Raw genomic sequence first — 27,220 nt, forward strand, 5'->3', positions numbered from 1 at the left:
GAGCCCCTGGAGGGGAGGAGGGTGCGGGGAGCCGGGCACGCCGGGCTGGGTGCTCCGTGTGTGCGGGAGCGTTCTCTGCCTCCGCGGGTGTGCGAGTGTAGGGTCTGTGTGGGTTATCCACGGGAATGTGGGTTATCCATGGGACTGTGGGTTATCCATGGGAGTGTGGGTTATCCATGGCAGTGTGGGTTACCCATGGCAGAGTGCGTTATCCATGGGACTATAGGTTATCTGTGGCAGTGTGGGTTATCCGCGGGAGTGTGGGTTATCCATGGGAGTGTGGGTTATCCATGGGAGTGCGTGTTATCCATGGGACTGTGTGTGATATATATATGCAGAAGGAGCCTCGCTAAATCCCTGTTTATTTTCCCACAGGGGACTGCGGGCCTCTGCCAAATATCAGCCACGCGGAGCCCCGAGGGGACACCAAACACCAGCAGAGCTTCAGCGTGGGCTCCACAGTGACCTTCGTCTGTGTCCCGGGTTACACCAAACTCCCCTCTCTCTCCAACACCATCCGGTGCCTGTCGAACTCCCGCTGGTCCAGCCCGCCAGAGTTCTGTGGCCGTGAGTGTTTCCCCTTCTCTGACACAGGAGGGTGCGGGCTGCTTGTGGGAACACCCACAGCTTTGGCAATCGCTGCCTCAGGGGTTTCCTCATCACACAGGATGAAGTGGTCTGGCCACTTCTCTTGCTGCCCCTTTTTCCTACACTCCACCGAGGCCGTTGGAGCCACTTGTGTGGCACTTGTGTGTTAATGAAAATAGAGGAACAGTTTGGGAAGCACATGGAAAAGGGGAGGGAATGCAGGGGCAGAGCACTGAGTGACCAAAGGGTTAACCAGGAGGGGAGGTTTGGCTTTGGGGATTTGGAAACTTCTCCAGTGAGAACTGGCTGCACTTTTCCACCTCACACAATTCCCTGGTGGAAGTGGCCAGGGAGGAGGGCACTGTTTGGGGTGTCCATGCTCTCAGTGAGGCTCGTGTGTTATCACTCGGATTTATGTTTACAGTTGAAAGCAAAGTGTTATTTTTGTTCTGTAACTGGACGTTTGGGTATCTCTGTGGTAGCCAGGCAGCTGTCCCACACCCAGACCTGTGCCATTTGCTGCGCTATCACCAGAAGACAAAATGCAGAATTTTTACGCCGTTAACACCACGGTGAGGTACATTTGTCGCCAAGGTTATGAAAACACCACAGCCCAGCCCCCCACCAGCACCTGTTTGGACAACTTAACATGGACAGAAGTACCTGAACTGTGTCAGAGTGAGTGTCCCCATCTCATTTCATTTTCCCCAATGCTGTGTTCCAAGTGCCACGCCCGTATTTTAAAATTGCTCTTCTCTAATGACACTTAACATGAAATACCATTAATTGCCATTCTGCCTTGAAAACTAAGATTGTGGGGCTTTTCCCAGCCTCATAGTGTCCTAAGGATAATCTTACTCTTTTTTAGAGAAATCTTGCGGTATTCCAGCCAATCCAGAACATGGCCAAGTTATCCTAAAAGATCATCTGCTGGGCGCAACAGCCAGAGTGGTTTGTGACCGTGGGTGAGTGTGAAGTCACTTCCCTCTGCATCCCAGTTGCCTGGCCGGAGTCACTGGGGTGTGAACTGGGGCATGGGGCTCTGCCCATGCAGAGTCCTCAGCACCTCTGTGGTGACACATTCTTGGTTGGTGACAACCAGCTGATTTTGGGATGTGCCTTTTGCCCCTGCAGGTACAGATTGAAGGGAGCATCACCTTCCATCAGGTGTCTCCTACAGGGCGACAAAGCTGTCTGGAGTCCTCTTCCAGCTTGTCAGGGTGAGTGAAGTTGTCCAGTGCTTGACTGGAAAAACCAAATATTCCAACTCAGAAATGCTGAATTTTTGGTTTACTTCCCTAAGTGAAGTCAGGCCAGCATGTCTGCAACGGGACTGCTGCTATCACAAGCAGGGACTCCCCAGGAGCATCACTGAAGCAGAATAAGAAGAGAAGAGAAGAACATCCCAGGGGTCCCCTCCTGAGCTCTCTCCTCTTTCTCTCGCAGCGATTTCCTGCCCCCCTCCTCCAGCCATCCCCCACGGGCAGCACAGTGGCAACAGCTCGGAGGGGTTCGTGCTGGGTTCCGTCACAACCTACACGTGTGAGCCGGGGCTGGAGCTGGTGGGACCGGACACGCTGCGCTGCACCGGCGACAGCGGCGACAGCGGCACCTGGAGCGGGGCCCCGCCCGCCTGCCGGGGTGAGCCCATCCCCGCTCACAGCCGCCCCTTCCCCCGCAGTTTGCTCCTGCTGGGCTGCTCGCTGCTCCTGGTCCCATCTGGCAGCACAGGCACTCCGCACGGTTTGCTCCCAGGGCAGCAGCACTGGCTCTGCACGGCGCCAGGCTCTGCTGAGGAGCACCAGGAGCAGAACCAGACTTGGATTTATGTTTTCCCTTCAAGAGGAACAGGCAGAAATGTAATGAAAAATGTGGGAAATTATCAGTGACTGCAAAGCTGCTGGAGGGAACTTAGAAAGGATTTATTTGTGTCTCGTGTCCAACAACACCCAGGCAATAAAGCCAAGTGGAACAGCAGAATCCCCTCTGTCCTTAAGGCCTGGAGTGGCACAAGAGGTCCCTGCCACAGCCTGAGATGCACAAGTCACCTGCCCATGTGATGTTTACTCCTCTCTGAGCTATTTTATATATCTTGTACAAGCTGAGCACCAAATAAAATCACATCTTGAGTGCTTTTCCTTTGTCTCTCCCCAGTTAAAACCACAGCAGAGACAAACCAAACCAAACCCTCAGAAGACAATCCTTACTGGCTGGGTAAGAGCTCCATTTCTTAGAAGTCTTGTTAATTGCTGTAATTGCACCACAATTTGGCCTTCATATTTTTAACATCCCTTTCATTATTTTCCTCCCCAGCAAGCATCCTCATTCCGAGTTGCATTGGTAAGTAGCTTAAAATTGAAAATACATTTTCCTACCCCAAAGCTGTTTGCTGTTAAATACCCGGAGTCAATGGTTGATTTCACTCTCCCTTTCCCTTCTTTGTTAGTTCCCCCAGTAGCCCTTGGAATTCTAGCTGGGATCATCATGAGACGGAAAGAGAGTGAAAAGCAGTAAGCTGCCCCTCAAAAATCAGAACTTTCCCTGGGGATAAGCGGAATTTTCCTTTCAAATCTTATACCTTCAGCATATTTGCATGGTTAGCACGATTTTTCCATGTTATGAAGCTTTTTATTCTACAATTTTCCCCCTTTCTGTCTCTCCAGCTCTTATAATGTGAATTCACAAAAGCAGGAGGTGAAGGGAAGGGATGCAGTGATGCACCTGGAGGTTACAGATGAGAAGATACACCCCAAACCCTGGAATTCCTATTTTTGGTAGGTTTGCTTGTTCACCTGCCCAAAGATTTGTGCCAGATGTCTGACTACAGCCAGGGGTCTCACTGCTGCTGAGCTCACCTGTGCAGAAGATCTTTGAGCAGTTTTTGACTTTCAAATGCCACGATGAACACTCTGCTGTCCAAAGGGGGCTTCAGGAGGGTTTGGGGTTTGCTGGGTGGATTTTCCCCATTTCTCTCATCCACAGCCACACAGGGAAGTGCCACGTGTGTCCCAGGTGTGAGGAGCAGCTCCACAGTGACCTGGCCCCTCTCTCAGAGCCCCCACACCACGGCTGTGCCGCCTGCCAGGACTGGCTGAGCTCCCAGCCCCAAAAACCCCGCAGCTACTCGGTCCCCAGCATTGGCCGTGGGGACAGCCAGAGCCCAGCAGGCAGCAGGTACAGATCCAACAGGGGAGCAAAGCAAGGGGAAAGGGGGAGGAAGCATCTCTAGGTGGATAAAGTGAGTTCTGCAGTTGGAATTCGTGTGGTTCCTGTTTTAGCAGGAGCAAGGGTTTGATGTTTAGGGAATAGTGGCTCTGTTGGGCAGGAGGTGTTTTTGGGAAGCCACACTCAGGCTCGGTGTGTTCTCTCTCTCCGTGTGTTCAGCTCTCCTGCCAAAGCTGTGGATGTGCTGAGGGCAGATGGCACAGGAGAAGCTGCTCCGTGGAGGAGTGAGGCAGAGCAGCCCATGGACCACCAAAGGTCAGTCTTGCACCCAAAAACACCCGGGTGCCACGGCGGGCATGGACAAAAATCAGCGAATTTCAGAACTGTGCTTATCAGAGAATCCCAGAGTGGTTTGGGTTGGAAGGGACCTTAAAGCTCCTCTCATCCCACCCCCACACCTCCCAGCATCCCAGGCTGTTCCAAGCCCCAGAACCACGGCCTGGAAGGCACAGCCATGCTCTCAGCGCTCATCCTCAATGGTTTTCCTCCACAGCGACCACATCTGTCCCATCTGTGAGAGCTGGCTCCGTGCCCACACTGGCCAGGGGGACAGCAGGGCTGTGACACCGGGGGAGTGGCAGCACAAGGGGTGAGTGTGGCCAGGGCAGGCAGCTCCTCCCAGCACTGCAGCGAGTGCCCAGCGCCCTCCAAGCTGAGCACTCCCTGCTCAACTCAGAATAACAGTAGGTGGCACTGTGTGAATGTTGGCTGCTCCTCGCCCTGTGCCAGGGCAGAAGGGTGGTGCCTGCCCAAGCAGAGAGATGTGGAACCGGGTGAGCTTCACTCAGATGATGCTTGTGGGGTTTCCCTGGGTGTCTCTGGAGCAGCCTGTGCTCCTCACTGTGCTCGCCTGGCTCAGCCTCGTGCTCTTTGGGGCTCTGGTTTTGGTTAAGCAGCAAAGAGCCCAGGTGAGCCCCTGCAGTGGGAGCCTCTTCTCAGCCACTGCCCAGTGCTTTTCCCACCTCTGGGTGTGGCTCCTTTGCTTGTGGCAGGGTAAGGCTTTGGGCCAGAGAAGTGATGAGGTAAAGCAGTTTGCTCAGTTTATTTATTTATCTTCTGACACTCGCCCATGCGAGTCTGGTGCTTCCTCAACACAGTCACCATTGACAGGGCCAAATTCACATGAAAAACCAGATAAACATGGTTGGATATGTGCATCTGCTTGCTTTGGCTTTGGGAAGTGTGAACTCCTTGCTGCTGCACTTGCTCCAGGGTTTTTCCATTTATTCCTGTGAGTTCCTGCTCCAATGGCTGGGACCCCAGTCGTGGGGGAGCTGGTCCAGTTCTGCATTCTTGAATCTCTGCCTGTTGGAGTTTAAAAAGGGAAATTGTGAAGGAAAGCAGCTCTGTGGGTGCTGGAGCCTGTGCAGGGTGGTTTGGAGAGGGGCAGGTCCTGTCACGACCCTGCTGGGACTCACTCCCCTGTCTCCCCACAGCCCCCATGGCCCCGTCTGCCCCCCCTGCATGGACAGACAGCTCCTGTCCCTTGTCCACGGGGACACAGCCAGCAGCCCCGTGTGTCCCCTGGCCGGGGAGGGGACCCTGGCCCACCTGGTCCCTCTGCACAGCCCCAGCTGCCACCTGTGCCCCGTGTGCTCGGTGCCCACCCACGCTCACCTGTGCCAGCCCCAGCGCCTGGCACCTGATGGTAGGAGCTGCTCGGGGCACCCCAAACACCCCGGGGTCCCTGGGGAGGGCACAGGGCTCCTCAAACCCTCCCCAGGCCGAGGGGCTCCCCCTGATCCCTGCTTGTTTCCCGTTGCAGGATAAATCCAGGAGCTGAGGAGGGAAGGGGAGTTCAGCACCGATCCCTGGCAGGGGTTCAGCTCTGAGTGCAATAAAGGGACCTGAAATCAAAACTCTGACTTCACCTGGGCTGGCAAAGAAGCAAAAAAAACCAAACATACTTCAAACCCACCTCTGTGTTGGTTTAATGCCCACTTCTTTGTTTATTTTTATATGAACAAAGTGTTTTTGTAGCTCTTAAAGTGAGACTTTAAAAAGTCAGTAAACGTTTCTTTGCACTAGGAAAACAATTTCCTCTTTGCACAATCTTACAAGATTTATTTGTATTTCTTAAACTACTTTCTTTAAACTGAGGTTCCTTTCCTAGTGTGCTGATAAAAGTCCAAAATTTACAGTATTTATAGTAAAACTGTTTTGTAAATAAAAGGAATATAAAATAAGGAATACTGGTATCTTGACTCTGGGGTTTTTTTCATATTTACTAATCAACCCTTCCCATAGAGTGGCTTAAATGATTTTGCAGTCTCATTATTTGCCAGATGTAATCAAGTTCATTAATTGCTTCTGCTCAGTTAATTGCTGCTCTTGCACTGGTGTCCAGTGCCTGAGCTTTCCTGGGAACTGGGATGAGGGAGGTGGCGCAGGGCTCTGCTTTTCCCTCCTGACAAAGTGGCCTTGCGGCAGCAACTGCCAGGACACCCAGGCACTGCTGTGTGAGACTGGAGTGCTTTGGAAGGCGCCTGGAGTGCTGCTCAGAACTTATTATAAATTCAATATTCAAAATGGAATGCTGCTGAGAACTTCTGGAATGCTGCTCAGAGCTCAAGGGCAGCTCTCCCTGTGTGAAGCCACGGAGATGCCAAGGCCTTTGTCCTGGGAGCAGGACACCAACCCCACAGCTTTTGGGCACTTTGTTTCCATCCTGCCTGCCCTGAGCCACTCGTGGCTGGGCTGAGGATGTGTGTGAGCCTGGAGAGAGGTGAGGGAGGGACCATGTGGGCAAAATGCCCTGGATTTCTCTGGCTGATGGCAAGGCCATGCTGAGCCATTGGTGTCCTTTCCTGGCTGTAACTCAGCCTGGCTGAAGATCACTGGATAAGCTGTCATAAAATGGAGTTAAGATTGGAAGGTTTCCTGTTCAGAAGGGAAACACCACTGTGGTGGAACTTTGACTGGCTAAGCCTGAAACACTCAGACTTTCAGCTGCTGGTAAAGCAAAATATTGAGGTTTGGAGTTTTGCCTGCTGCAGAGGTAAATCACCCATCTGGGAGCTTCTCATGATGCACACTGGGAACAGGAACCACCCAAAATGTGTCTACTACAGACCTTTGGTTTCTCCATTTCCCCCTGCTAGCAGGAACACGTCTCTAATAAGAAGGAAACACAAATCACCATTTCCATGCACACATCAGCCTTGTTGCAGACAGACCCCCAAGTTCTCCCTCCCCAGCAGAGCCCTGTCCTGCCCAGCTGTCACAGGGGCACTGCAGATCCTGTTTCTTCAGCCTTGCAGAACCAGCACTTGCACATTGCTGGTTATTTTTATTGCTCTTTTACCGTAAGCCATGTGAGTGACTAAATGGACAAAATACAAACTAAAGCCTCGCAGTTCTGGGTGGTGTTTGGTTTTGCTATTTTAATCCCAGCACGTTTATTCACACTGCATAGTCCAAAGTGATTTTTTTTTCCAAATGATTTAACATGTAATTTGGGGATCAGCTTGGAATTATCTCCCCACAATCAAATGAAAGGAATTGTGAATGCTGAAACATTGTTTACAGCTGTGGTCACCAAAATTTACCATTGGAGAGGGTTTATTTACTGTATTTGTAATCAATTGCACATCGTTTTTCTTTGTAATCTGAGTGCAAATGACCAAGTGCAATTCTGAAGTGTGAACGTTGGATTTGTAAGTATTGGAAGCTCTCTGTCAATAACAGAAATAAAAGGACTTGAGCAGTTCCTGTCTTGCTGCCTGCTTTAGGCTCAGGAGGTGTCACCTGTGGCAGGTGAGCGGCTGGAGATGCTGGGGCTGCTCCTCATCCAAAACTCCAGTCTGGGGGTTTATTCTTCCTGCCAGTGGGGAGGGATCAGCCCAGGGTCAGGTCAGGAGGATTTGTGCCCCCAGATGGTCCCATTTTTATGGGAGGGGGGAATTCCCCACTGCCCGTCCCACCCCTGGGCAGGTGAATTGTGCCATGTCCCTCAGGTGCCACCACCATCCCCTGGGGCTCTGGGACAGAGCCTGGGCCACTTTCCCTAGGGGAGAACATGGGCACAGTGCAGTTACAGCACCTCTGCCTGCACCCAGCCCTTTTCCTCCCCTCTTTCCACATCCTCCCCTGCCCAAAGCAGCAGCAGCAGCAGCCTGAGGCACCTGCAGCCTGGCCGGGGGTGCTGGCTGTGCCTGCACGTCCTGGGGAGCCCCCAGGTTCCTGTCCCACAGTCCTGGGAAGTCCCCCAGCAGCATCTCCTTCCTCCCGTGGGGGCAGCGGGGGGAAGTGGGGTGCCCATATCTGCCCCGTGCCCCCAGGAGCTGCTGTCTGTGCCAGGCATGGTGCCCGCCTTCACCCTCTGCCTGCTGGGCAGCTCCGCTCTGCTCCTCAGCACCACGCCCGGGGCTCAAGGTAAGGCAGGGCAGCAGCTCTGCTCCTCTGGGGCCTTCCTCCCACAGCCCTCCTGCTCCTCATCGCTGCTCTGTCCTCGCTGATCCCTGTGCTTTGCTCTGTGGAGGGAAATGGGAGCCCTGCACTGGTCCCAGGTGGCCCTCGGCATCACAGAGCCCTGAGCTCCTCTGCTGATGGCAGAGACCCTCTGGGGTCACCAGAGCCACAGCTGGCACATCACCAGAGCCACAGCTGGCACCCCCAGCCCCCTGGCACAGCACAGATCCCGGGGGGCTGTTGGGTCAGTCCTGGGCTGCCCTGTCAGTGGTTTCCTGGCTCGGACTGGGCCCTCAGGAGGGCCAGGAAAGGCTCTTGACCCTGCTGGGTGCTGACATGAAATCCTGGACATGCAGACTTTGCCAGCTGAGGTGGCAGTGGGGTCCCCGAGGAGCACAGGGAGGGTCCTGCAGCCCAGGGACCCCAGGCCAGCTGCAGCCCGCAGTGCCCCCGGGCACCGGGCTGCACAGACACCCTGCAGCACCCCGGGGCTGGCCGGGTCAGCGTTTCCCTTCTCTCCCTCCCAGCTGCCTGGTGCCCGCCGCCCCGCGTGCCCTACGGGCGGGTGTCCCCTCGTCTCTATTCCTACCGGACATGGGACACCGTGAGCGTCACCTGCAACCCGGGCTACACCCTGCGGGGTCCCGGCAGCAGCACCTGCGGGGCTGCCTCCCGGTGGGAGCCCCCTCTGCCGAAGTGCAAAAAGGGTGAGTGGCACACCCGTGTCCCAGCGCTGGGAGCAGCAGGGAAAGCTCCTCTTGTGTCCTTCCAAACTCACTGGGAAGGCAAAGCTGGGATGGCTCTGTCCTGGCTGCCCTTCCCAAGCGTGGCTGGCAGAGAAACAGAAACAGCTCCGGTGGGACAGGCTGGGGTGGGACACGGGGATGGCTGTGCCCTGTCCGGGGCTCCGAGGGGGATGGGGAGAAGTTAACCCTGTGGGATGGCAGGGTCTGGATGCCGGGGGGTTTCTGACGCTGCTTCTGGGCAGATGTGGGGCATTTTCACCTTATTGTGGAGTGCAGAGTAATCACAACTTCTCACTGCTGTTGCTGCTTCCATGAGAGTGTGGATCCCTCCCAAATCCTGCCATGTGCCCGAAGTCCCGTCGGGACTCTCATTACTGCCAGGGATTCCTTCCAGGTGCAGGTGCAGGAGTGAACTAAAGCCTTGACCCAGCAAATGGAGCCCAGAGCGGGATTCAGGAGATCACCCTGCTGTTACCGAGCTGTGCCAGCAGCACAAACCAGCACGGAGCAGACCCACAGGACGCTTTTCTTCTTTCCCTCCCTCTGCAGAGGTGACGTGTCCCCGGGCACCGAGCATCGCCAACGGGCTGCACTCCGGGCTCTCCTCGGGCAGCTTTCCCCGGGGAGTGACCGTGTCCTACAGCTGCAGGGAGGGCTTCCAGCTGCTCGGCAACGAGTCCATCACCTGCACGGACTCCGGGCGCTGGAGCCGGCCCCTGCCCCGCTGTGAAGGTCTGTGGGGGCCTCTCTGCTGGGGTGGGGGGCAGGAGGGCTGCTGGGTGTGCTGTAGGCTCAGAGCAGGCGGGGTTATGGCACTGAGGGCAGGGCAGGAGAGGAAAGGGCTCTGCGTGTGCAGGATCCTGCTCATGCAGTGAAGTTTAAAGGGCGCTGTCGCTGCCCCCACAGCGATCGGCTGCCAGGTACCCGAGGTGCAGAATGGGAAGGTGCACAACGTGCAGAGCGCCTACAGAGCTGGAGAGACCCTGCACTTTGACTGCCACCCTGGCTATGCAGCAGAGCACTCCGATGAGGCTCGGTGCCAGCCCGGGGGCATCTGGGACCCGCCGGTGCTTTCTCTCGCTGAGTTAAATTTCCCATCTCCCTCCCGCAGTCCGGCCGTGCCCGATGCCTCCGGAGGTCGCCAATGGAAATCACAACGGCCGGGACAGAGCAGGGTTCACCATGGGAATGTCTGTAAGGTACAGCTGCGATCCTGGCTATTACCTGGTTGGAAATGCCGCTGTGTCCTGCAGAGCATCGGGCAACTGGAGCCAGCCCCGCCCTCGCTGCGAAGGTGAGTCCGGGCTCTGTCCCCTCAGGGGACAAACTCAGTGTGGCTCTGAGCACAGGGGACACCCTCACCAAATCCACTGAGACCCTCAGTGAGAGACTAAATTCCATTCTAATCAAATATATGGGTCTATAATATGTAGAGACCAAGCTAAAATCCACGAGTCCAGAGCCAGCACCCTCCTCCCTGTGCTCCAGCCATATCCATGGATGGTGGCAGTGCTGAGACCAGGCATGGGCATTGGGGGGGACACAGCTTTTAGGGGGACACCAGCTGAGTTTAAATGAATCATTTCAATACTCTTTGTCCAGAAAAATCAGAGGAGAGTCAGGAGACCTAAAGGCTGCTGGCAGGATGCAGCTGGCAGTACCTGGGGTTGGAGCCCTCCGTCCTCCCAAAGTCTGACATGTGGGAGGGTGGGGCTGAGCTGGCTCCCCAAAATCTCCTCTCTCAAACTCTGATGAGGTTTCCCCTCCCTCTGCAGAGGTGACGTGTCCCCGGGCACCGAGCATCGCCAACGGGCTGCACTCCGGGCTCTCCTCGGGCAGCTTTCCCCGGGGAGTGACCGTGTCCTACAGCTGCAGGGAGGGCTTCCAGCTGCTCGGCAACGAGTCCATCACCTGCTTCCCTCCCGCAGTCCGGCCGTGCCCGATGCCTCCGGAGGTCGCCAATGGAAATCACAACGGCCGGGACAAAGCGTTTTTTACCGCTGGAATGTCTGTAAGGTACAGCTGCGATCCTGGCTATTACCTGGTTGGAAATGCCGCTGTGTCCTGCAGAGCATCGGGCAACTGGAGCCAGCCCCGCCCTCGCTGCGAAGGTGAGTCCGGGCTCTGTCCCCCCAGGCTCTGAGCACAGGGACACCTTCACCAGTGCAAACAGATCCTCCATGAGGGTTAATTCCATGTAAAGTGTATCATGGACTCAGCTAGTGCCAAGCCTTCCTATCGCTGGGGAGGTTTGTGTGGACATCGTGCTGATTTTGTAGCTCCAACATTAACAGCCGGTGGTTTTGTGTTTTCTCTTGCTCCGACTCCTCCTGCACACCCTCATTCCCAGGGACTGTCTGCATCAATCCAATCGTAGCCAATGGAAGGCAAGTTGGTGGCCACGGGCTTCTCTCTGCCCCCGGGCAAACGGTGACATTTCAGTGCCACGATGGGTACAGCCTGCAGGGCAGCGCCAGCCTGTCGTGCCAGGAGGATGGCAGCTGGCAGGCCCCTGCTCCTGTGTGTGACAGAGCACTGCCCTACCACACCTCCTTCACCAGGTCTCCAGGTACCTGACATAACTGCTGTTTTATGTCCTCTAATTCTGTTTAAAAAATGTTGTTAAACCCTTCGAGGGGAAGATTCAAGCCTATCCTGGGAATAAGAACCTAATCCTCTGCAACCCTTTGGGAAAATGTCTTTATTAATGGCTATATTAATCAAAATGAACATTTTTGCAAGGCAAGCCAAACCCCTTTCCTCCTAACAGTGCTCTATGTGTGCTTGCCCCCCATGTGCCTGTCCTGCCTGCTTCTCACATCTCTTTTCTCTCTCACTAGGTGCTTGTGGTGCTCCCACAAGGTTACAGTTTGCTGAGCTAAATGAGGAGCACAGAAATGCCATTGATTTTCCTGTTGGGAAGACTGTGCAATACACTTGCCACCCTGGATATGCTAAAGTGCCAGGAATGTCACCTACTCTGACATGCCTTGAGAGTGGAGTGTGGTCAGAAGCACTAGAGTTCTGTAAAAGTGAATAGCTCCTTGATTTGGTGTCTGTTGTTGCAGGAGGAACAGGTCTCAGGTTCTGTCCAAGCTGCCAAAACCTTGATGTTATTCTGAATATGTGACTAGTAAAGCCATGTAACCCCTTGAAATGGGAAACCCATTTTGGGGGGAACTGGGAATGTGGGCAGGGGACTGGAGGAGTAATTGCATATTTGGTACTGCGATGTAGAGAGGCAGGATATAAGGGTGTTTTCCTTCCCCAGGGAAACAGTGCAGCCACCCAGGAGAGCCTGTGAATGGCAAGATTATTTCCCTGACAAATCTCCAGCTTGGGTCTACAGTGGTTTACAGCTGTGAGGAAGGGTAAGTCCTGCTTTGGATGTGGATTGGGTAAGTGCCCCCCTTTTTAACCCCTGTTCATTCACTCCCAGTAAATGGATTCTGGATATATATATAATGGATACATATTGTTTATATATATATATAAAATGGATAAATATAAATTTATAATGGAGATATATATATATATAAAATGGATATATATATATAATGGATATATAGATATATAGATATATAGATATATAGATATATAGATATATATCTCCCCTATAAATGCTGGGAAATGGATCAGGCAGAGCAAGGAAGGAATTTCCACTTCAGGGTCACAGCTCTGCTGCCAGCAGGGCTGATCCCACATCCCCGGGGGTTGGGAGGAACAGTAATTCCCGCTGACATGGCTTGGGGTGAATGACCAACCCTTTTACCACCAGGCACAGGTTAATTGGACAACCCAGCAGACGCTGTGAGATCTCTGGGGGACGTGTTGCATGGACTGGCCACACTCCCCTCTGTCAGCGTGAGTAACTCGTGGCTCTGGGGGTTTGCATGGATCTGGGAAATATTTTCCAGCAGAGATTGCTATATCTTTCCAATGAAAGCTTTCACAGGCAATTTCTCCCCTCTGTGGGCAGGAAAAGTACCAGAAGGTTTGGAAGTCATAGGAAAGCAGCGTGGGAAAAGGTACAAGATCCCAAAGCTGAAGGGATTATGGAAAGCAACACCTCAGCTGGAGCTTTTCCAGCAGTGCTTGAGCGTCCTGCTGCTGACTGACACCAGGAGCCCATTGCAGGAGAGGAAGGGAAAACATGTTCAGCTTAGGGCTTGTTTTATCAGACCCGGAGAGACCAAGGGTCAGTCCTAAGGAGAGGCAGAGCACTGAGGCAGGGCCAGCAGCGAATCCCGAAATCCCAGACCGGGGGTTTGTTCCCTCTCTCCGCCGCTGGTGAGTGCCCAAGAGCTGCTGTGCTGCTCCTCAGCAATTCCACCTGCGGAGTTCTCTGCTGATCAAGTAGTGTGGCTGATCAGGGCACAGTTCCGTACGGAAGAAAGAAACATTTGCTGGTACATTCTGAGGTTTTAAAACATTTCCCAGATTCTCCAGGTAGGTGTGAACCACAGGTGGCACACAGACTGTGCCTGACGCACAACCTGGCACCAGGATTTTATACAAGTGATGCTAAATAAGTACTCGATTTCTTATTTCTTAAAAAGTAGAAAATGCAAAGCATGCAGGTGTTTCCTCCACAGAGCTTTGATCACTGCTCTGCTTTCTACCTGCCGGGGTGGTGGGATCCTGTTCCCAACCAGCTCTCACCCGGGAGGTCACTTCATTCTATCTTTAGAACAAGTGTTTGTGCCCCACAGCCTGAGCGGTTCCGGGTGCTTTGGAGCTGCTGTTGAGTCGAGGTTCTGCTCCTGTGCAGGCATCCCCTGCGAGCCACCGCCGGACATCCCCAACGGGCAGCACACGGGCCGGCTGCAGAGCGAGTTCCACTACGGCACGGCCGTGACCTACAGCTGCAACCGCGGCCTCCCCCTGCACGGGGAGCCCTCCATCCACTGCACCACCCGCGACGGCCACAACGGCGTCTGGAGCGAGCCCCTGCCGGCCTGCGGAGGTGGGCTGGGCTGCCCGGGGGTGCAGGGACCCCCAGCCATCCTCCCAGCACCGCTCCGGGTTGGGAAACTCCAGCCAGCTGGAATTCTTGCCCCAGCATTTTCCAGGGCTGAGGCCAGGCAGCGTAGGGGAGGTTGGAATGCCACCCTGCTCCCCCTTCCCCTTGGAATGTTTGATAGTGCAGTAACATAATCTCTAGGGGAAATGATTTTTGGGCTTGTGTCTTAAAATTACAGCCCTTGGTGGCTTCACACAGCCCAGCTCTGTGTGAGGGCCTGTTATGAGCACCTGCCCCTCTTTCTTTTCCAGAGGCGAGCTGTGCTGTCCCACAGATCCAGCACGGGAGGATCGTGGCTGCCAGGGCTGCCTATGCACACAGGGACACTGTGACCTTCCAGTGTGACCCAGGCTATGCCATTCGTGGCCACAGAGAGATCCAGTGCCAGCCAAACAACACCTGGGAGCCGCCTGTGCCTGTCTGCGAGCCGGGCAAGTGTCCCAACAGGGCTTAACCTTCCCCTGCTCTCCAAATCCGCCTTTTGTGGCTCTTTAACAGCCAGGCTGTTCTCTGTCCTGGCAGCTGGCTGCAGAGCCCCTGCCAGGCTGGGCTTTGCCGAGCTGAAGGAGCCCTACAGGAACCAGACAGTGTTTCCTGAGGGGAGCAGGGTGGAATTCATGTGCCAGCCTGGCTACACCCAGCTCCTGGGGGTGTCACCAGCCATCACCTGCCTCAGCAACCAGACGTGGTCTGCAGCGCTGGAGTTCTGTAAAAGTACGTCCTGCAAGTGCTGAAAGCCTCAAGTGGGAGGCTTGGCTGCTTTCCATGTTTCCCCCGCTTTGTGGGTGTCTCTGCCTGCCCTCTGTGGTGCCATCCCTGCTGGGATGTGAGCACAGCTGAGGGCTGATGGAGGCTGGCATTCCCTTCCAGGGAAGCAGTGCCCCAGCCCAGGGAACCCAGCGAATGGCAGAGCTGTTGTCCTGACAGATCTCCTCCTCGGGTCCAAAATCAATTACACTTGTGACAAAGGGTGAGTCCTGCCCTAGGGAGAGTGAAGTGGATTTTCAGCTTTACACAAGCCAGTTCTCAAGTCAGAACTCTTGGCTGCCACTTGCAAGGGTTGTAAAGAAACCTCAAGTCAAAAAATCTCACTGTTAAAATAATGAATCCTTCTGTGTGGTCCAGGTACAAGCTGGTGGGAGGCTCCCAGAGAATTTGTGAGGTCTCTGGCACACACGTCTCATGGAGTGGGGATCCTCCTGTCTGCCAGCGTAAGTAGGCCACCACAACAGGCCCTTGGAGATAAAGTGGAACTTCTTTCAAGCCAAAGGTTTTATTGCAAAAGATTTCTCAAGCCACTGAATGTGTAAAATATTTCCTTTCTCTTTTCATTTTGGTTTGGATATGCTTCTGAGAATTATTTCAAAGGTCTTTTATTTATTCTGGTGCAAACTGGGAAGAAACATTAATGTTTTAAACTGCCTGTTAGTGGGTAAGTATTTTTCATTGGCCAGTTTCTCTCTCTGTGTCACCAATGGTTATGGAAAGGGAGGTAAGAATTGTCCCAGTACCTCCAGACACGGGCAGCAAGGAAGTGACTCACAGGAGGGGACAGATTTCCTTCCCACGTGTCATTTTATCCATGCAAAGTTTGTTCCTGGACAATCAGGTCATTGTGTCACTGCTGAGGTGGTTTCCCCTCTGTCAGTGCCCTTGCTGGGCAGTGTGTGTGCCCTGCAGCCCCGGGCAGTGCTGACCCCCCTTGTCCTGCCCACAGGCGTCACCTGCGCTGCCCCTCCAGCCATCCCCCACGGGACACACAGCGGGGGCTCCAGGGCCACCTTCTCCCTGGGGGACGTGGTCACCTACACCTGTGCCTCGGGGCTGGCCCCAGCTGGAGACACCTCCCTGTCCTGCACCTCTGCGGATGGGGAGCGTGGCACGTGGAGTGGGACAGTGCCACGGTGCCGAGGTACGGCTCGGGGTGTGCCCACAGCCAGCTCAGGCTGGCCCTGGCACAAGGGACAACCTGGGGCAGGGCCTGCACCCATGGGGACACAGCTCACACCACTGATTTCGCTTATTCACAGCAGTTAATGTCAGTGTTCAAAACAACTCAGTGGATTTACAATTTTTTAATCACTTTTCTAAGCATAAAACACTTATTTGGTAGCACTTTACTATAAGAGCTTTTCTTTTTGATGCTGATGGGGGAGTACTATTATTGCTTCAGTTTTCATTACAACTTAATTTGACGTATTGCTTCTGAAGAAGCTCTGAAAACCAGGATGTTGGTTTCTGATGAAGCAAAGAGCTAAGGACAGTTCCTGGAAAAGTCACATATGACCTTGTCCTGGCTGACTGCACTTGTGTTGCCTCGCTGCTTTGCTTTCAGAAGGTTGGGGGTTTTTGCTGTTTATCTTGCCCTGCCCTATTTCTCACCTGCCTTTCCCTGTTCCCGGCAGAGGTGAGGTGCCCTGCCCCGCCGAGCATTGCCAACGGGCAGCACGGTGCCAGCCCCGGGGCCAGGCACAGCCCGGGCTCCGTGGTGCTCTACACCTGCGCCGAGGGCTACTCCCTGCTGGGCAACGCCTCCATCCGCTGCACCGCCAGGGGCACCTGGAGCCGGCCCCAGCCCCGCTGCCGAGGTGCGCTCCTGGGGCTGCCTCCGGCTCCTTCTCCTTCTCGGCTCTTGGTTTAGTCACCGCAAGCAAATCCCCAGGGACAGGCAGAGAGCAGAGGTGCCAGGGGCAGGAGGAGCCCCATGTGCCCCTGTGGGTTTCCATTTCTGTTCCCACTGAGTACAAATGCTCAGGAACAGCTGAATAATGATATTTAGTGTAAGAACAAGAGTCAGAAATGTTGAAATGCCCGTGACAGGGATGGCAAGGCCCAGCAGCAGGTGCTGTCCCTGCCCAGTGCCCCTCCACAGCCAGGAGGGGCTTCACATCCCCAGCTCTTCACATTTTGTGCTCTTTCCTTCCAGCAATTGGCTGCACCAGGCCAGAGATCGAGAATGGAAAAGTGGCTGGGTCAGAGACCACCTACAACCTGGAGGACATCATCATCTTCGAGTGCAACTTTGGTTATGCCTTGAAGGGCTCCCAAGAGTCCCAGTGCCAGTTTGGGAGCAAGTGGCACCCTCCTGTCCCCATCTGTGAGAAGCGTAAGTGCAGACGAGGGGCAGCTGTTTTCTGAACCCCTGTAAAGGAGGTAAAGGGGCTGCAAAGGAAAAACATGCACATAATGTGTCCTGCCATCCTTCTAATCCCCATCCAAACCCCTGAACAGGCTGCCTGGGGAGGTGTGGGCATCATCTGGCACCATCCCTGGAGGGATTTAAAAGACATGTGGATGTGGCACTTGGGGACATGGAGCAGTGGGCTTTTCAAACCTAAATGATTCTGTGATTCAGACCCTTGTTATATGTAGGGCTCTTTCAACGAATCCACAAAATCCAGGCTGGTGCCTGAAATCATTCATAACCACAGAAAGACCAGAGCAAATTGTTAGGGCCACAGATGGAAACTAACCACTGTAGACGCCTAAATAGTGAGAAGCTATCATTTTTATGTCAGTAAGCTCAGAAAACATGAAGGCTGGAAGGTAAGAGAGGGTAGGATGGAAATATCATTCAGTGACACCCTCCTTGCTGTTGGGCAGAAATTAAAGGGAAAGAACAAAGTTAAAAGGCTGCCTCACCCTACAAGGGGGTTTGTGGTACCAGCTCTTGCCTAGCTGGGATGTTTTCCTCTCCTTGCAGTGCCGCCGTGTCCTTCCCCTCCAACTATCAGAAATGGCCAGCACGACAGCAAGGGGGTGACAGAGTTCATCCCTGGCATGGCAGTGAAGTACCGCTGTGACCCAGGCTACCTCCTTACTGGGAAAAGCACTATTTCCTGTTTGCCATCGGGAGTCTGGAGCATCCCTTACCCCCGGTGTGAAGGTGAGCTGAAATGCTGCTACCCTCAGTGCAAAGGGAGAGCACTGCACTCACACAGGCTCCCAAAACCAGAGGAGCGCCCTCAGCTCTGGCACCGTGCCCCCAGCCTGAGCCGTGCTGCTTTTCCCTCCCAGTGATCACCTGCAGCAGCCCCAGCATCAAGGACGGGGAGGTGGCTGAGGGCCGGAGGGCTGTGTACCACCCTGGGGACAACGTCACCTTCCAGTGCCACCCAGGCTTCGTGCTGAGGGGCAGCCGTGGGGCCAAGTGCCAGCCCGACAGCCGCTGGGTGCCCGCTGTGCCCACCTGCCAGCCAGGTGAGCCAGTGTGACGGGCTTTGCCGTGGTAGCAGTGCTCCTCCTCTGGGTGAAACCCCTAAAACAACTTCTGCTCTCTGCTCCTGCCCTGGCAGTGCGGCCCTGCCCTCCGCCCCCCGTCATCGCCCACGCCACGCTCAGCGCCGAGCCGGGGACCAACTTCACCAGTGGCACCTCCGTGAGCTACAGCTGCCAGCCTGGCTTCTCCCTGCTTGGGGACCCCTCCGTGCTGTGCACGGCCTGGGGCAACTGGAGCCTTCCCTACCCACGCTGTGCAGGTGGGGCTGCCCCAGCATCCATCCTGTGCCAGGCTCAGAATCCACTCCATGCCAGGCCCAGCATCCACCCCGTGCCAGGCTCAGCATCCACCCCGTGCCAGGCTCAGCATCCATCCCGTGCTAGGTCCAGCATCCATCCCCTGCCAGGCTCAGAATCCATTCTGTACCATGCTCAGCATCCACCCCGTGCCAGGCCCTGCATCCACCCCATGCCAGGCTCAGAATCCATCCTGTGCCAGGCTCAGAATCTACCCCATGCCAGGCCCAGCATCCACCCTGTGCCAGGCTCAGAATCTACCCTATGCCAGGCCCAGCATCCACCCTGTGCCAGGCTCAGAATCTACCCTATGCCAGGCCCAGCATCCACCCCGTGCCAGGCTCAGCCTCCATCCCGTGCCAGGCTCAGCGTCCATCCCATGCCAGGCCCAGCATCCATCCCATGCCAGGCTCACCCTGCATCAAGCAAACCTGCCAACCTGCAGGATTGCATGGCACAGGGAGAACCACAGCAGGAGCTGTGCTCACTTTGGTGGCACTGGGAATAAGCTTGTGGCACTGCTCAAGTTTCCCAAAAGGAGACAGGCTTGGGTGTTCTAAATATGGAAATTAAAGATTTCTACACTCTACAGGTCAGGGTTGTATGAAGGCACCACACTGACCAAACTATTTTTTTTGGCATTGCTTTATCCTCTTTTGTTTTAAGGCCACATAAATTAGGTGCCTGTGTCCTTACATGCTGAGTGTTATTTGATGCAGACAAATGTCAGACTACACAGAAGATGCATTAATAACTTGGGGTTTAGCAGTCCCTATCAATGCACCTGTTTCTCTTTAGCTGCATTTCACAGCCAAGGACATATTTCTCACACCCATTTTGTTTCTTGGCAGCTGGTTGTGGCACACCAACACCGTTGCTATTTGCTGAGCTAAGCGAGGAATATGAAAATCAGACTGAGTTTCCTGTTGGGATGACTGTGAACTACACTTGTCGGCCTGGATATGTGGAACAGCCACAGATATCACCAACTATCACATGTCTTGAAAATCTAACGTGGTCTGAAGCCCAGGAGTTTTGCAAAAGTAAGTTTTGCAGCTGCTTCCAGTTGGTTTAAATTGTTGTATGCTGAAGCCTTGTAATTTCCCCTTCACCACTCCCTCCTTTGGAGGGTTTGGGCAGACTCCTGAAAATAGTGACCTTTCTCCTATGACACTGAATTAAAGAAGCATGAAATCAGCTCATCTCAACCCCTGCCATGAGCACCTTCCACTACCCCAGCTTGCTCCAAGCCCTGTCCAACCTGGCCTTGGGCATTTCCAAGGATGGGGCAGCCACAGCTGCTCTGGGCCCCCCCCTGCCCACCATGACAGAGAGGAATTCCTTCCCAATATCCCACCCAACCCTGCCCTCTGACAGTGGGAAGCCATTCCTGTCACTCCATCTCTTGTCCCCAGTCCCTCTCCAGCTCTCTTGGAGCCCCTTTAGGCACTGGAAGAGGCTCTGAGGTCTCCCTGGAGCCTTCTCTTCAGGCTGAACAACCCCAACTTCCCACCTGTCCCAGGGTCATGGCCCTGCCCTTTTCTCAGTTTCGTTTTGTCCTCTCTCTTTAGTGCTGCAATGCCCTTCACCTCCCAGTATTGCCAAAGGAACCCACGACAGCCAGGACCTGGAGTTTTTTCCCACTGGGATGGTTGTGAACTACAGCTGTGACCCTGGCTACAGCCTCCGGGGAGAGGCATCCATCCACTGCACCAGCTCTGGCAACTGGAGCCTCCCTCTCCCTCAGTGTGCAGGTACACTGTGGCTCTGAGCTTGGACTTATGGATAGCCTGGCAGTTTCTACCTGTAGGACTCATCCTTACCCTTCCCAGAATTCTGAATTCTTTACCCTCCCTTTTTTTTTACCCATTTTGCACAATGACTTTAAGCTGTACATACTCAAAATACATTTTAAAACAATTTTTGTAGCTGACATCTCCGTTTCTCCCCATGTTTTCTCCCCTGATAGGTGGCTGTGGTGCACCTCCAAACCTCACCTTTGCTGAGCTAACCAGGCAATACAGAAATCAGCTGGAATTTGCTGTTGGGGACACTGTGAGCTACAGCTGCCGGCCGGGACACTTGAGACGCCCTGGAGTGCCCCAAACTCTGACTTGCCTCCAAAACCACACGTGGTCTGAAGCCCTAGAGTTCTGTAAAAGTGAATAGCTCCATCCATTTGGTGTTGGTTATTGGAAGTTGTCTATTTCGTGGGTTTTTAAAGGAAAGATTGGTACATGGCTTTACTAGTCACATGGTCTGGGCCGCTTTGGGCCTTCTCGAAATCACATCTTTGTTGGTGGCAGAACTTGGACAGAGCCTTAAGGTACCTTCTCATAGTGTGCAGCACGACCTCAAGAGAGGAGTTTAAACAAAGCCTTGTTCTTTCCCAGGGAAGCAATGTAGACACCCAGAACCCCCCAGGAATGGCAGAGTTGTTGTTCTGACAGATCTCCTTTTTGGGTCAACCGTGAGCTACACGTGTGATGAAGGGTGAGTCCCGCGCTGCCTTCGCTGCCTCCGTGTCTGAGTTTGGTGGTGGGTAAAGGATCAGAGCCCACTCCTCCACAGCTGTTCTCCCACAGCAGACCTGAATTGGAATTTTGGTTCCAATTCTGCCATAGTTGCCCGCTCCAGAAAGGGAGAATTTTCTCATTTTTCCCTCTTGTGCTCAGCAGATTAATTTGCAAACCAGTTTCAGTTTTCCTTCTCAGATGGCCTCGAGCAGGAGCTGAGAGTGGGAGCAAGGCCGTGCTGCAAGGAGGCTCCAGCCCTTTGGAAATCAGTTGGGTCCTGATTTATCACCTGACCAATCTAACCCAGAGATTTTGGGGTCGATGTTGCTCCTCTTGGATCTGGGAAGAAGGAACTTGGTGTCCTTCATTCCCACATGTGAAACCAGCAGAGAGACCTTGGCGATCAGCTGGAATCAGGAGGCTGCAGAAGGAAACATCTAGGGAGGGAAAAATCCAAGCTGAGGGACTTGGTATGAGCTGATATTTCTCTCTCTGCACCTCCAGCTACAGACTGGTTGGAGAGTCCCACAGGAGATGTGAGATTTTGGGACGAGATGTTGCCTGGACTGGTCTGCCTCCCATCTGTCGGAGTAAGTAGGTCATCACTATATTGGGGCCAGAATTGCCAAATTAAGTCCTTAAAATTAAAAAGCATTTCCTTTCAATAAATAGAATTAAATGAATAGGACTATTAAAGGATAATATTCCTCTGGGATAGTTTTTAGGTTTTTTTTATGCTTGTATATTTGGTTTCTTCTAAAAATCTTCCACATGTAAGCTTTGATCTGTTGCAGCAATTCAGACTGAAGAGTTGTGAGATGCCTGCAGGGACTTGTCCCTTTTGTTTCACAACAGTAAATAAGAAATCAAGTAAAAAAAAGTGTTTTGTAGAAGAGTGATATTTTGAGTACCACTGAAATGGAATTTTCCAAACCCTCAACTGTTATCTGAAGCACAAGGACGTTTTGTAGGGGTTGATCATTGCAATTAGTCTTTTTTTTTTCAGATGGAATTGCTTTTTGAGGTTGGGATAATAAAACATTCATGAGAATGATAGTAGTGACAGATTTCTACCCCATTCCATCTATTTATTAGAATATATTCACACTATCTATGTTTATATATATATATATAAAATAATATTGCGGTTCCTTTAAGGTACCTAAAAGAACTAAAACCCCTCCCCTCAGTTCCTGGAATTATTCTTATCTGAGTCTCTAAGCCCTACCTGTGAAACTGCTCTGAGCACGCTGAGAATGGACTTTAGGATGTGTTCATTCAGCACTCACATGGCTTTGTACCCCTAAATAGGAATTTCTCTTTCAGGGGCGGTGTGCCCAGCCCCACAGGTCCAGAACGGGAGGGTGGCTGTCCCCAAGCCCCGCTACACCTACGGGGACTCTGTCACCTTCAAGTGCCGCAGAGGCTTCACCCTGCGAGGCCACCCCATGTCCCAGTGCCAAGGGGACAGGAGGTGGCACCCGCCTGTACCTGTCTGTGAGCAGGGTAAGAATCAGCTCTTGGCCTTGTCAGGATTGCACATTCCTCCTGGTTTCTCACCTGCTTTTCTCTCCTGCCCGCTTACTGAAGCCAAAGTTGGTTTTATATTTCCTGTTTGCTCCAACCACTTTAAGGAGAACCCAGAAATTTCTCCTTTCATTTATGCCTCTCTTCACACACAGGAGATGAGCAGGGCTTGGGTAAAGCTGTAAGTACTGGCATGATTTGCACTTTCTCACAATGCTTGTTGCAAATCATAATCCACATTCTCTTAATTCCCTGGAAATGAGGAATTTGGTAGCTGCAGGACATTGAATATCAGAGACTTGTGAATTTTTTTCTGGAAATGTAACACCAGGATGATGGGAAATGAAGGTAAATGTGTACATTTTATTTGCTCACCCATGTTTTTAAACTCTTACTGCTGCATTTAGATGGAGTGTCAGAACGTTATCACCACCCTGACCCCACAACAAAGCCAGGTACGTCTCTTACCTGAAGAGGCAAGATTTGATTTACTAATCACTAACTCCTCCTCCCAACGTGTCCTGCTTTTTTGAGGGAACTTTGCAGAGGGTTGGGCAGGGCTGTTGGGGTCAGTGCTGTGGAAGGGAGCATTCAGCCTTCCCCAGCTGCTCAGAAGTTTTCCCTCTTGTCTCTCTGAGCTCTGCTTTGATCTCCACTCTCTGTTTTCAGTGCTGCACTGCTCCAAGCCTGCAGATATCACCCACGGGTCTTTCCGTGGCCCAGCAAAAGCAGTTTTTACTGTGGGAACATCTGTAAAATACATCTGTGAGCCTGGCTTCTCCCTCCTGGGGACAGCATCCATTTATTGCACAGCATCTGGAGCCTGGAGCCATCCCCCTCCTGTCTGTCAAGGTGTGTTTTGGCTGCAAGAGCAAAGAACAAAGGACATTTAACAAATCTTGCCCTCGGGGAAGGTCTATAGAAGGTATAAATCTGAGTACAGAATGTGTGAGAAGCACAAGCTCGAGTTTTAACCTTTCCAAAGCCTGCTGGAGTTACAGGGGTCTGGGCTGTTGAGTGCAGGGGAAGAAATTCAAAGGGAGCAGTCGAGGCTGCAGAGGGTCAGTGCCTCAGCCACCCTTCAGCATCCCGCTGATTGTCTCTCCCTGGCTTTCCAGCTGTGAAGTGTCTGCAGCCTCCGAACATCACCAACGGGAGGCTGAAAGGCAACGCCTCTGCCACCTTTCCTTCCGGAGCCACTGTATCCTACAGCTGCGATCCCGGTTACTCACTGGTTGGGAATGCTTTCATCAACTGCACGGGGTCGGGGTCCTGGAGCCAGCCCCTCCCGCAGTGCAAAGGTGAGTCTGTGCTTCCTCTGATGTTTGGAACTCCAAGTGGGACTGAGGCACTTTCCCAGTTCTGCAGAATGCGGAATGAGAATGAATTCCTGGCTACACTCAGAAGGAACTCAAGAGCGATGTCCTAAATAACCCACAGCTGTGTTTCTCATATTTTATATTCCCTCTAAATGTCCTCTTTCTACTGCTTCCAATTTCAGAGATCAGATGTGAATTCCCGGACGTCCAAGGTGTCAAAAAAGCTATTAAAGGAAGTACTTATCGCTCTGGCACTAACATCACTCTTGAATGTGATGATGGTTACGTGCTGGAAGGCATCAGTCACACCCAGTGCCAAGAGGATTTCAGCTGGGACCCTCCCGTGCCAGCCTGTAAACTGAGTGAGTGGAATGTAAACAAAACGAAGATCAAACAGGAGATGCAAATGCATTTTAAACATGCAAATGTCTGTCTGTATTTTTAAAATAAGGAAGTATACAGGGGTCTGGTTTTTAGAAATCTGGTGTTGTGGGTGTTAGCAGTGAGACACTGGCATGGGGAAGCTCTGGCTGCCCCTGGTTCCCTGGAAGTGTCCCAGGCCAGGTTGGACGCTGGGGTTTGGAGCAGCCTGGGACAGTGGAAGGTGTCCCTGCCCATGGCAGGGGGTTGGAACTGGATGAGCTTTAAGTCCCTTCAACCCAAACCATCCTGTGATTCTAAAAGGTTTATTGCTGTTGATTAAGGACAGTTGAGAAACGCTGTATTTTGATTGAACATTTTGCTGATTTTCCTTTTTTCCCTTCCCTCCAGCATCCCCCAAGCCTGGGTCAGTAGGCCTAGGTAAGCAGCTTACAAACATTTTTGTCCCCAGCTCAGTGGCCTCAGTGGCACAGCCTCACTCTGCTTACTTGGCAGCTACACCCTGTTGTGCATTTTGTGTACTTTACACAGTGAGAATAACCTGCATTCTTCTCCCTCAGGAGCGGCAGCTGCAGCAGTTCTGCTGCTCCTGGGGGCAGGTGTTGTCTGGAAAATCATTTCCAAGCAGAAGGAAGGGTAAGGCAGCTCTGGCTCCTTGTTCGTGTCCCTTGGTGCCAAGTCCCAAGCCTTATACGCTTGATACACTTGAAATATTTGCCTCAGCGTGTCCGGGCCTTGTAATTTTGTATCTTCAGCTCAGGTTGCAAACGATACAACCTGGAACTCATGGTGCGGTTATGTCATTTTGTTTCAAGCCTCTCTTTCTTAAAGGAAACTAAACCAAGTGTTGTTTTACAAGGCAATTCATTGTCTTCTTCTTTTTCACGTAGCTATTATCATACGTATGAAAACTATAATTACAGAACCCCCCTGAACCCAGACACTGAACACAAAGGCTCATGCCTGCCATAGGAGGTATGGATTTATATTCCTCAGCACAAAATATCAGTTAGAGCTGCAATAACTATACTGTCATTTGTTTATATTGCTGACTGCATTGTTTCCTTGAATGACTATTTTCCTAATACAATCATTCAAGTAGAAACCTCTTTCCTTTTTGTCTTCTGACAGAATATTTTCTTTTGCTGAATAGAAGATGTTTTAAACATATTGGGGTTTTAAAACATCCTATTTTTCTTTCTGACACCACCCTCAAAGTGTGTCTCTCCTTTTCCACAGTCTGGATGGTTGGTGTGCACAGGTCAGACTTCCAGACCAGTCCTTGCTTCTGACTTAAAGCTGCTTTTAATTTGTACAGATTATGAAAAAGCTGAAAAACTGCCTCAGCAGTAGTAGCGTTAGAAAAGACACTGAACTTGGTTTCTGGGGGTTTTTATTGCTTTCACACATGCTAAAATGGTGTATTTACTTACAAGTGAATCTATTTTCTATGGTGGCTCTATTGCAGCCAGCAATGAATTTTCAATGTTAACAGCACTTCACCTACAAAGTGAGGCATCTAAAAAATATCTATTTTGTGTGATTTCTTTGAAACAAAGCATTTTCCAGAAATTCCCTCCTCCCTCTCCGGGTGGCAATGGAATCTCTACACACCAGTACAAAGCCAGGAAATCCTGATTTCAACACCAGGATATCATCTCTTTCCTAGGCTGGAAGGAGATCTCATCCCTGCTGCTGCTAACCAGGCACCTGGCTCGTTCCCTGCAGCGAGGAAGCGCCGCTCATGTGGAGACTGGAATTCTGTGGCAAAAAAAAAAAGACATTTTACTGTAAATCTTCAATGCTCTTCTGCTCTCAGCAGTTACTGTAAGGATCTAATGAGGGTCAGACTGCACAGAGTGTGAGTGCTGCCTCGCAGGGAATTCTGTGCACTGCTCCTGATGAAGAATTATTTCCTTTGTCCCCAAAAAACTGGATAACCCCAAGCCTTGGTAGGAAGAAACAATCAATAATGCACTGGCCATAACTCCCATCCCCTGTCTCCCTATACCCACCAAAACATACCTGAACAAATGTGGGAGTAACCATGTATAACTGATGTCTTAATTACAGCTGTATTTACATCTTTATTTCCTTCCAGCAACGCTTATGTGCAGTGTCCCTCTACCAATGCTTAACCTAATAAAAGCTGATGATGACAATTCTGTGTCTTCTTTTACCCAGAACTTTAAGTCTTTTCTGCTTTGGTTTTTTTAAACATTTTTTGAGCTGTTCTATTTTAATGCTGCTCCACCACACACGGGATTCAACTTCCAATTTAACTTCCAAAGGTGAGCAGCCCTGCACAGGGGTGTCCATCCAACAGAGCTGGCTGTTATTTTTAATTTATCACTGTTGGTGTTCCAATGTGGCACCTAAATACACTTTCATTTTTTCCCTCTTTCATTGAGCTGCCCAGGGAAGGATTTGATCTCCTTGCACTCAGGGCTGTAATGCGCTGAGGCTGTTGTAAAATGTGCAATATGCCCACATATTCCAAGATCACTTTAAGTCACGGCATTCTTTGGTTGAAGATCTTTGTATACTTTCAATCCTAATCCATAAAAAAGGAGCAGGCAGGAGCAATCCCTTAGTCAAGGGCATCCCCGAATGAACTATCTTTAAGGATGAAGTAAATCAAGATGCTGATGCATGTATTTGGCAAAATACTCAAGGCCGAATTATTCTTCAGCTGATCAGCGATTATTACCCTGATAAAAATCACACTTTCGGTTCAACCAGAGCCTTCCCCGAGCATGCGTTGAACCGAGCTGGGCTGCGTCATTAGCGTGGCGATTAAATCATCACAACACAGCGGCTGTGCCTGGAAACCGCCCTACCCTGCAGTCCAGTGTGTAACACCGGCACGGAGAGCTCGGTCCGTGGATTGTCAGCGATCCCCGACCGAACAGCGGCCCGAGCTCTCCCCACGGTGCCGCCCGGGCGTGAGGGGCCCCGGCGGGCGGGCTC

General features: G+C 52.2%; 1 protein-coding gene and 1 long non-coding RNA gene across 2 annotated transcripts in view; both read left to right on the top strand.

Annotated features, from left to right (window-relative positions):
• Positions 1-443: 443 nt before the first annotated feature.
• CR1 (complement C3b/C4b receptor 1 (Knops blood group)) overlaps positions 444-27,220 on the top strand; it is a 37,555-nt gene continuing 10,778 nt past the window's right edge. The window contains 39 exon segments of the mRNA XM_031063954.1: positions 444-567; positions 1,075-1,266; positions 1,457-1,553; positions 1,723-1,808; positions 2,035-2,229; positions 2,743-2,802; positions 2,902-2,928; positions 3,035-3,098; positions 3,252-3,362; positions 3,571-3,762; positions 3,973-4,068; positions 4,307-4,402; positions 5,250-5,461; positions 8,113-8,187; positions 8,751-8,930; positions 9,519-9,701; positions 10,081-10,263; positions 10,745-11,080; positions 11,320-11,538; positions 11,810-11,995; positions 12,241-12,340; positions 12,748-12,833; positions 13,741-13,935; positions 14,244-14,423; positions 14,515-14,706; positions 15,710-15,904; positions 16,398-16,580; positions 16,919-17,098; positions 17,696-17,878; positions 18,010-18,192; positions 18,288-18,470; positions 19,359-19,550; positions 20,079-20,261; positions 20,477-20,668; positions 20,901-21,000; positions 21,528-21,613; positions 22,350-22,529; positions 23,669-23,851; positions 24,052-24,231. Coding sequence (XP_030919814.1) covers positions 1,131-1,266; positions 1,457-1,553; positions 1,723-1,808; positions 2,035-2,229; positions 2,743-2,802; positions 2,902-2,928; positions 3,035-3,098; positions 3,252-3,362; positions 3,571-3,762; positions 3,973-4,068; positions 4,307-4,402; positions 5,250-5,461; positions 8,113-8,187; positions 8,751-8,930; positions 9,519-9,701; positions 10,081-10,263; positions 10,745-11,080; positions 11,320-11,538; positions 11,810-11,995; positions 12,241-12,340; positions 12,748-12,833; positions 13,741-13,935; positions 14,244-14,423; positions 14,515-14,706; positions 15,710-15,904; positions 16,398-16,580; positions 16,919-17,098; positions 17,696-17,878; positions 18,010-18,192; positions 18,288-18,470; positions 19,359-19,550; positions 20,079-20,261; positions 20,477-20,668; positions 20,901-21,000; positions 21,528-21,613; positions 22,350-22,529; positions 23,669-23,851; positions 24,052-24,231 — 5,890 coding nt within the window. The 5' untranslated portion in view covers positions 444-567; positions 1,075-1,130.
• LOC115948825 lies at positions 24,641-25,964 on the top strand. The gene is made up of 3 exons (XR_004082596.1): positions 24,641-24,670; positions 24,811-24,886; positions 25,920-25,964. It is a non-coding gene; the product is annotated as an uncharacterized LOC115948825 (long non-coding RNA).

This window comes from Geospiza fortis, unplaced genomic scaffold (assembly GCF_000277835.1).
Source record: "Geospiza fortis unplaced genomic scaffold, GeoFor_1.0 scaffold422, whole genome shotgun sequence".
NCBI lineage: Eukaryota > Metazoa > Chordata > Aves > Passeriformes > Thraupidae > Geospiza > Geospiza fortis.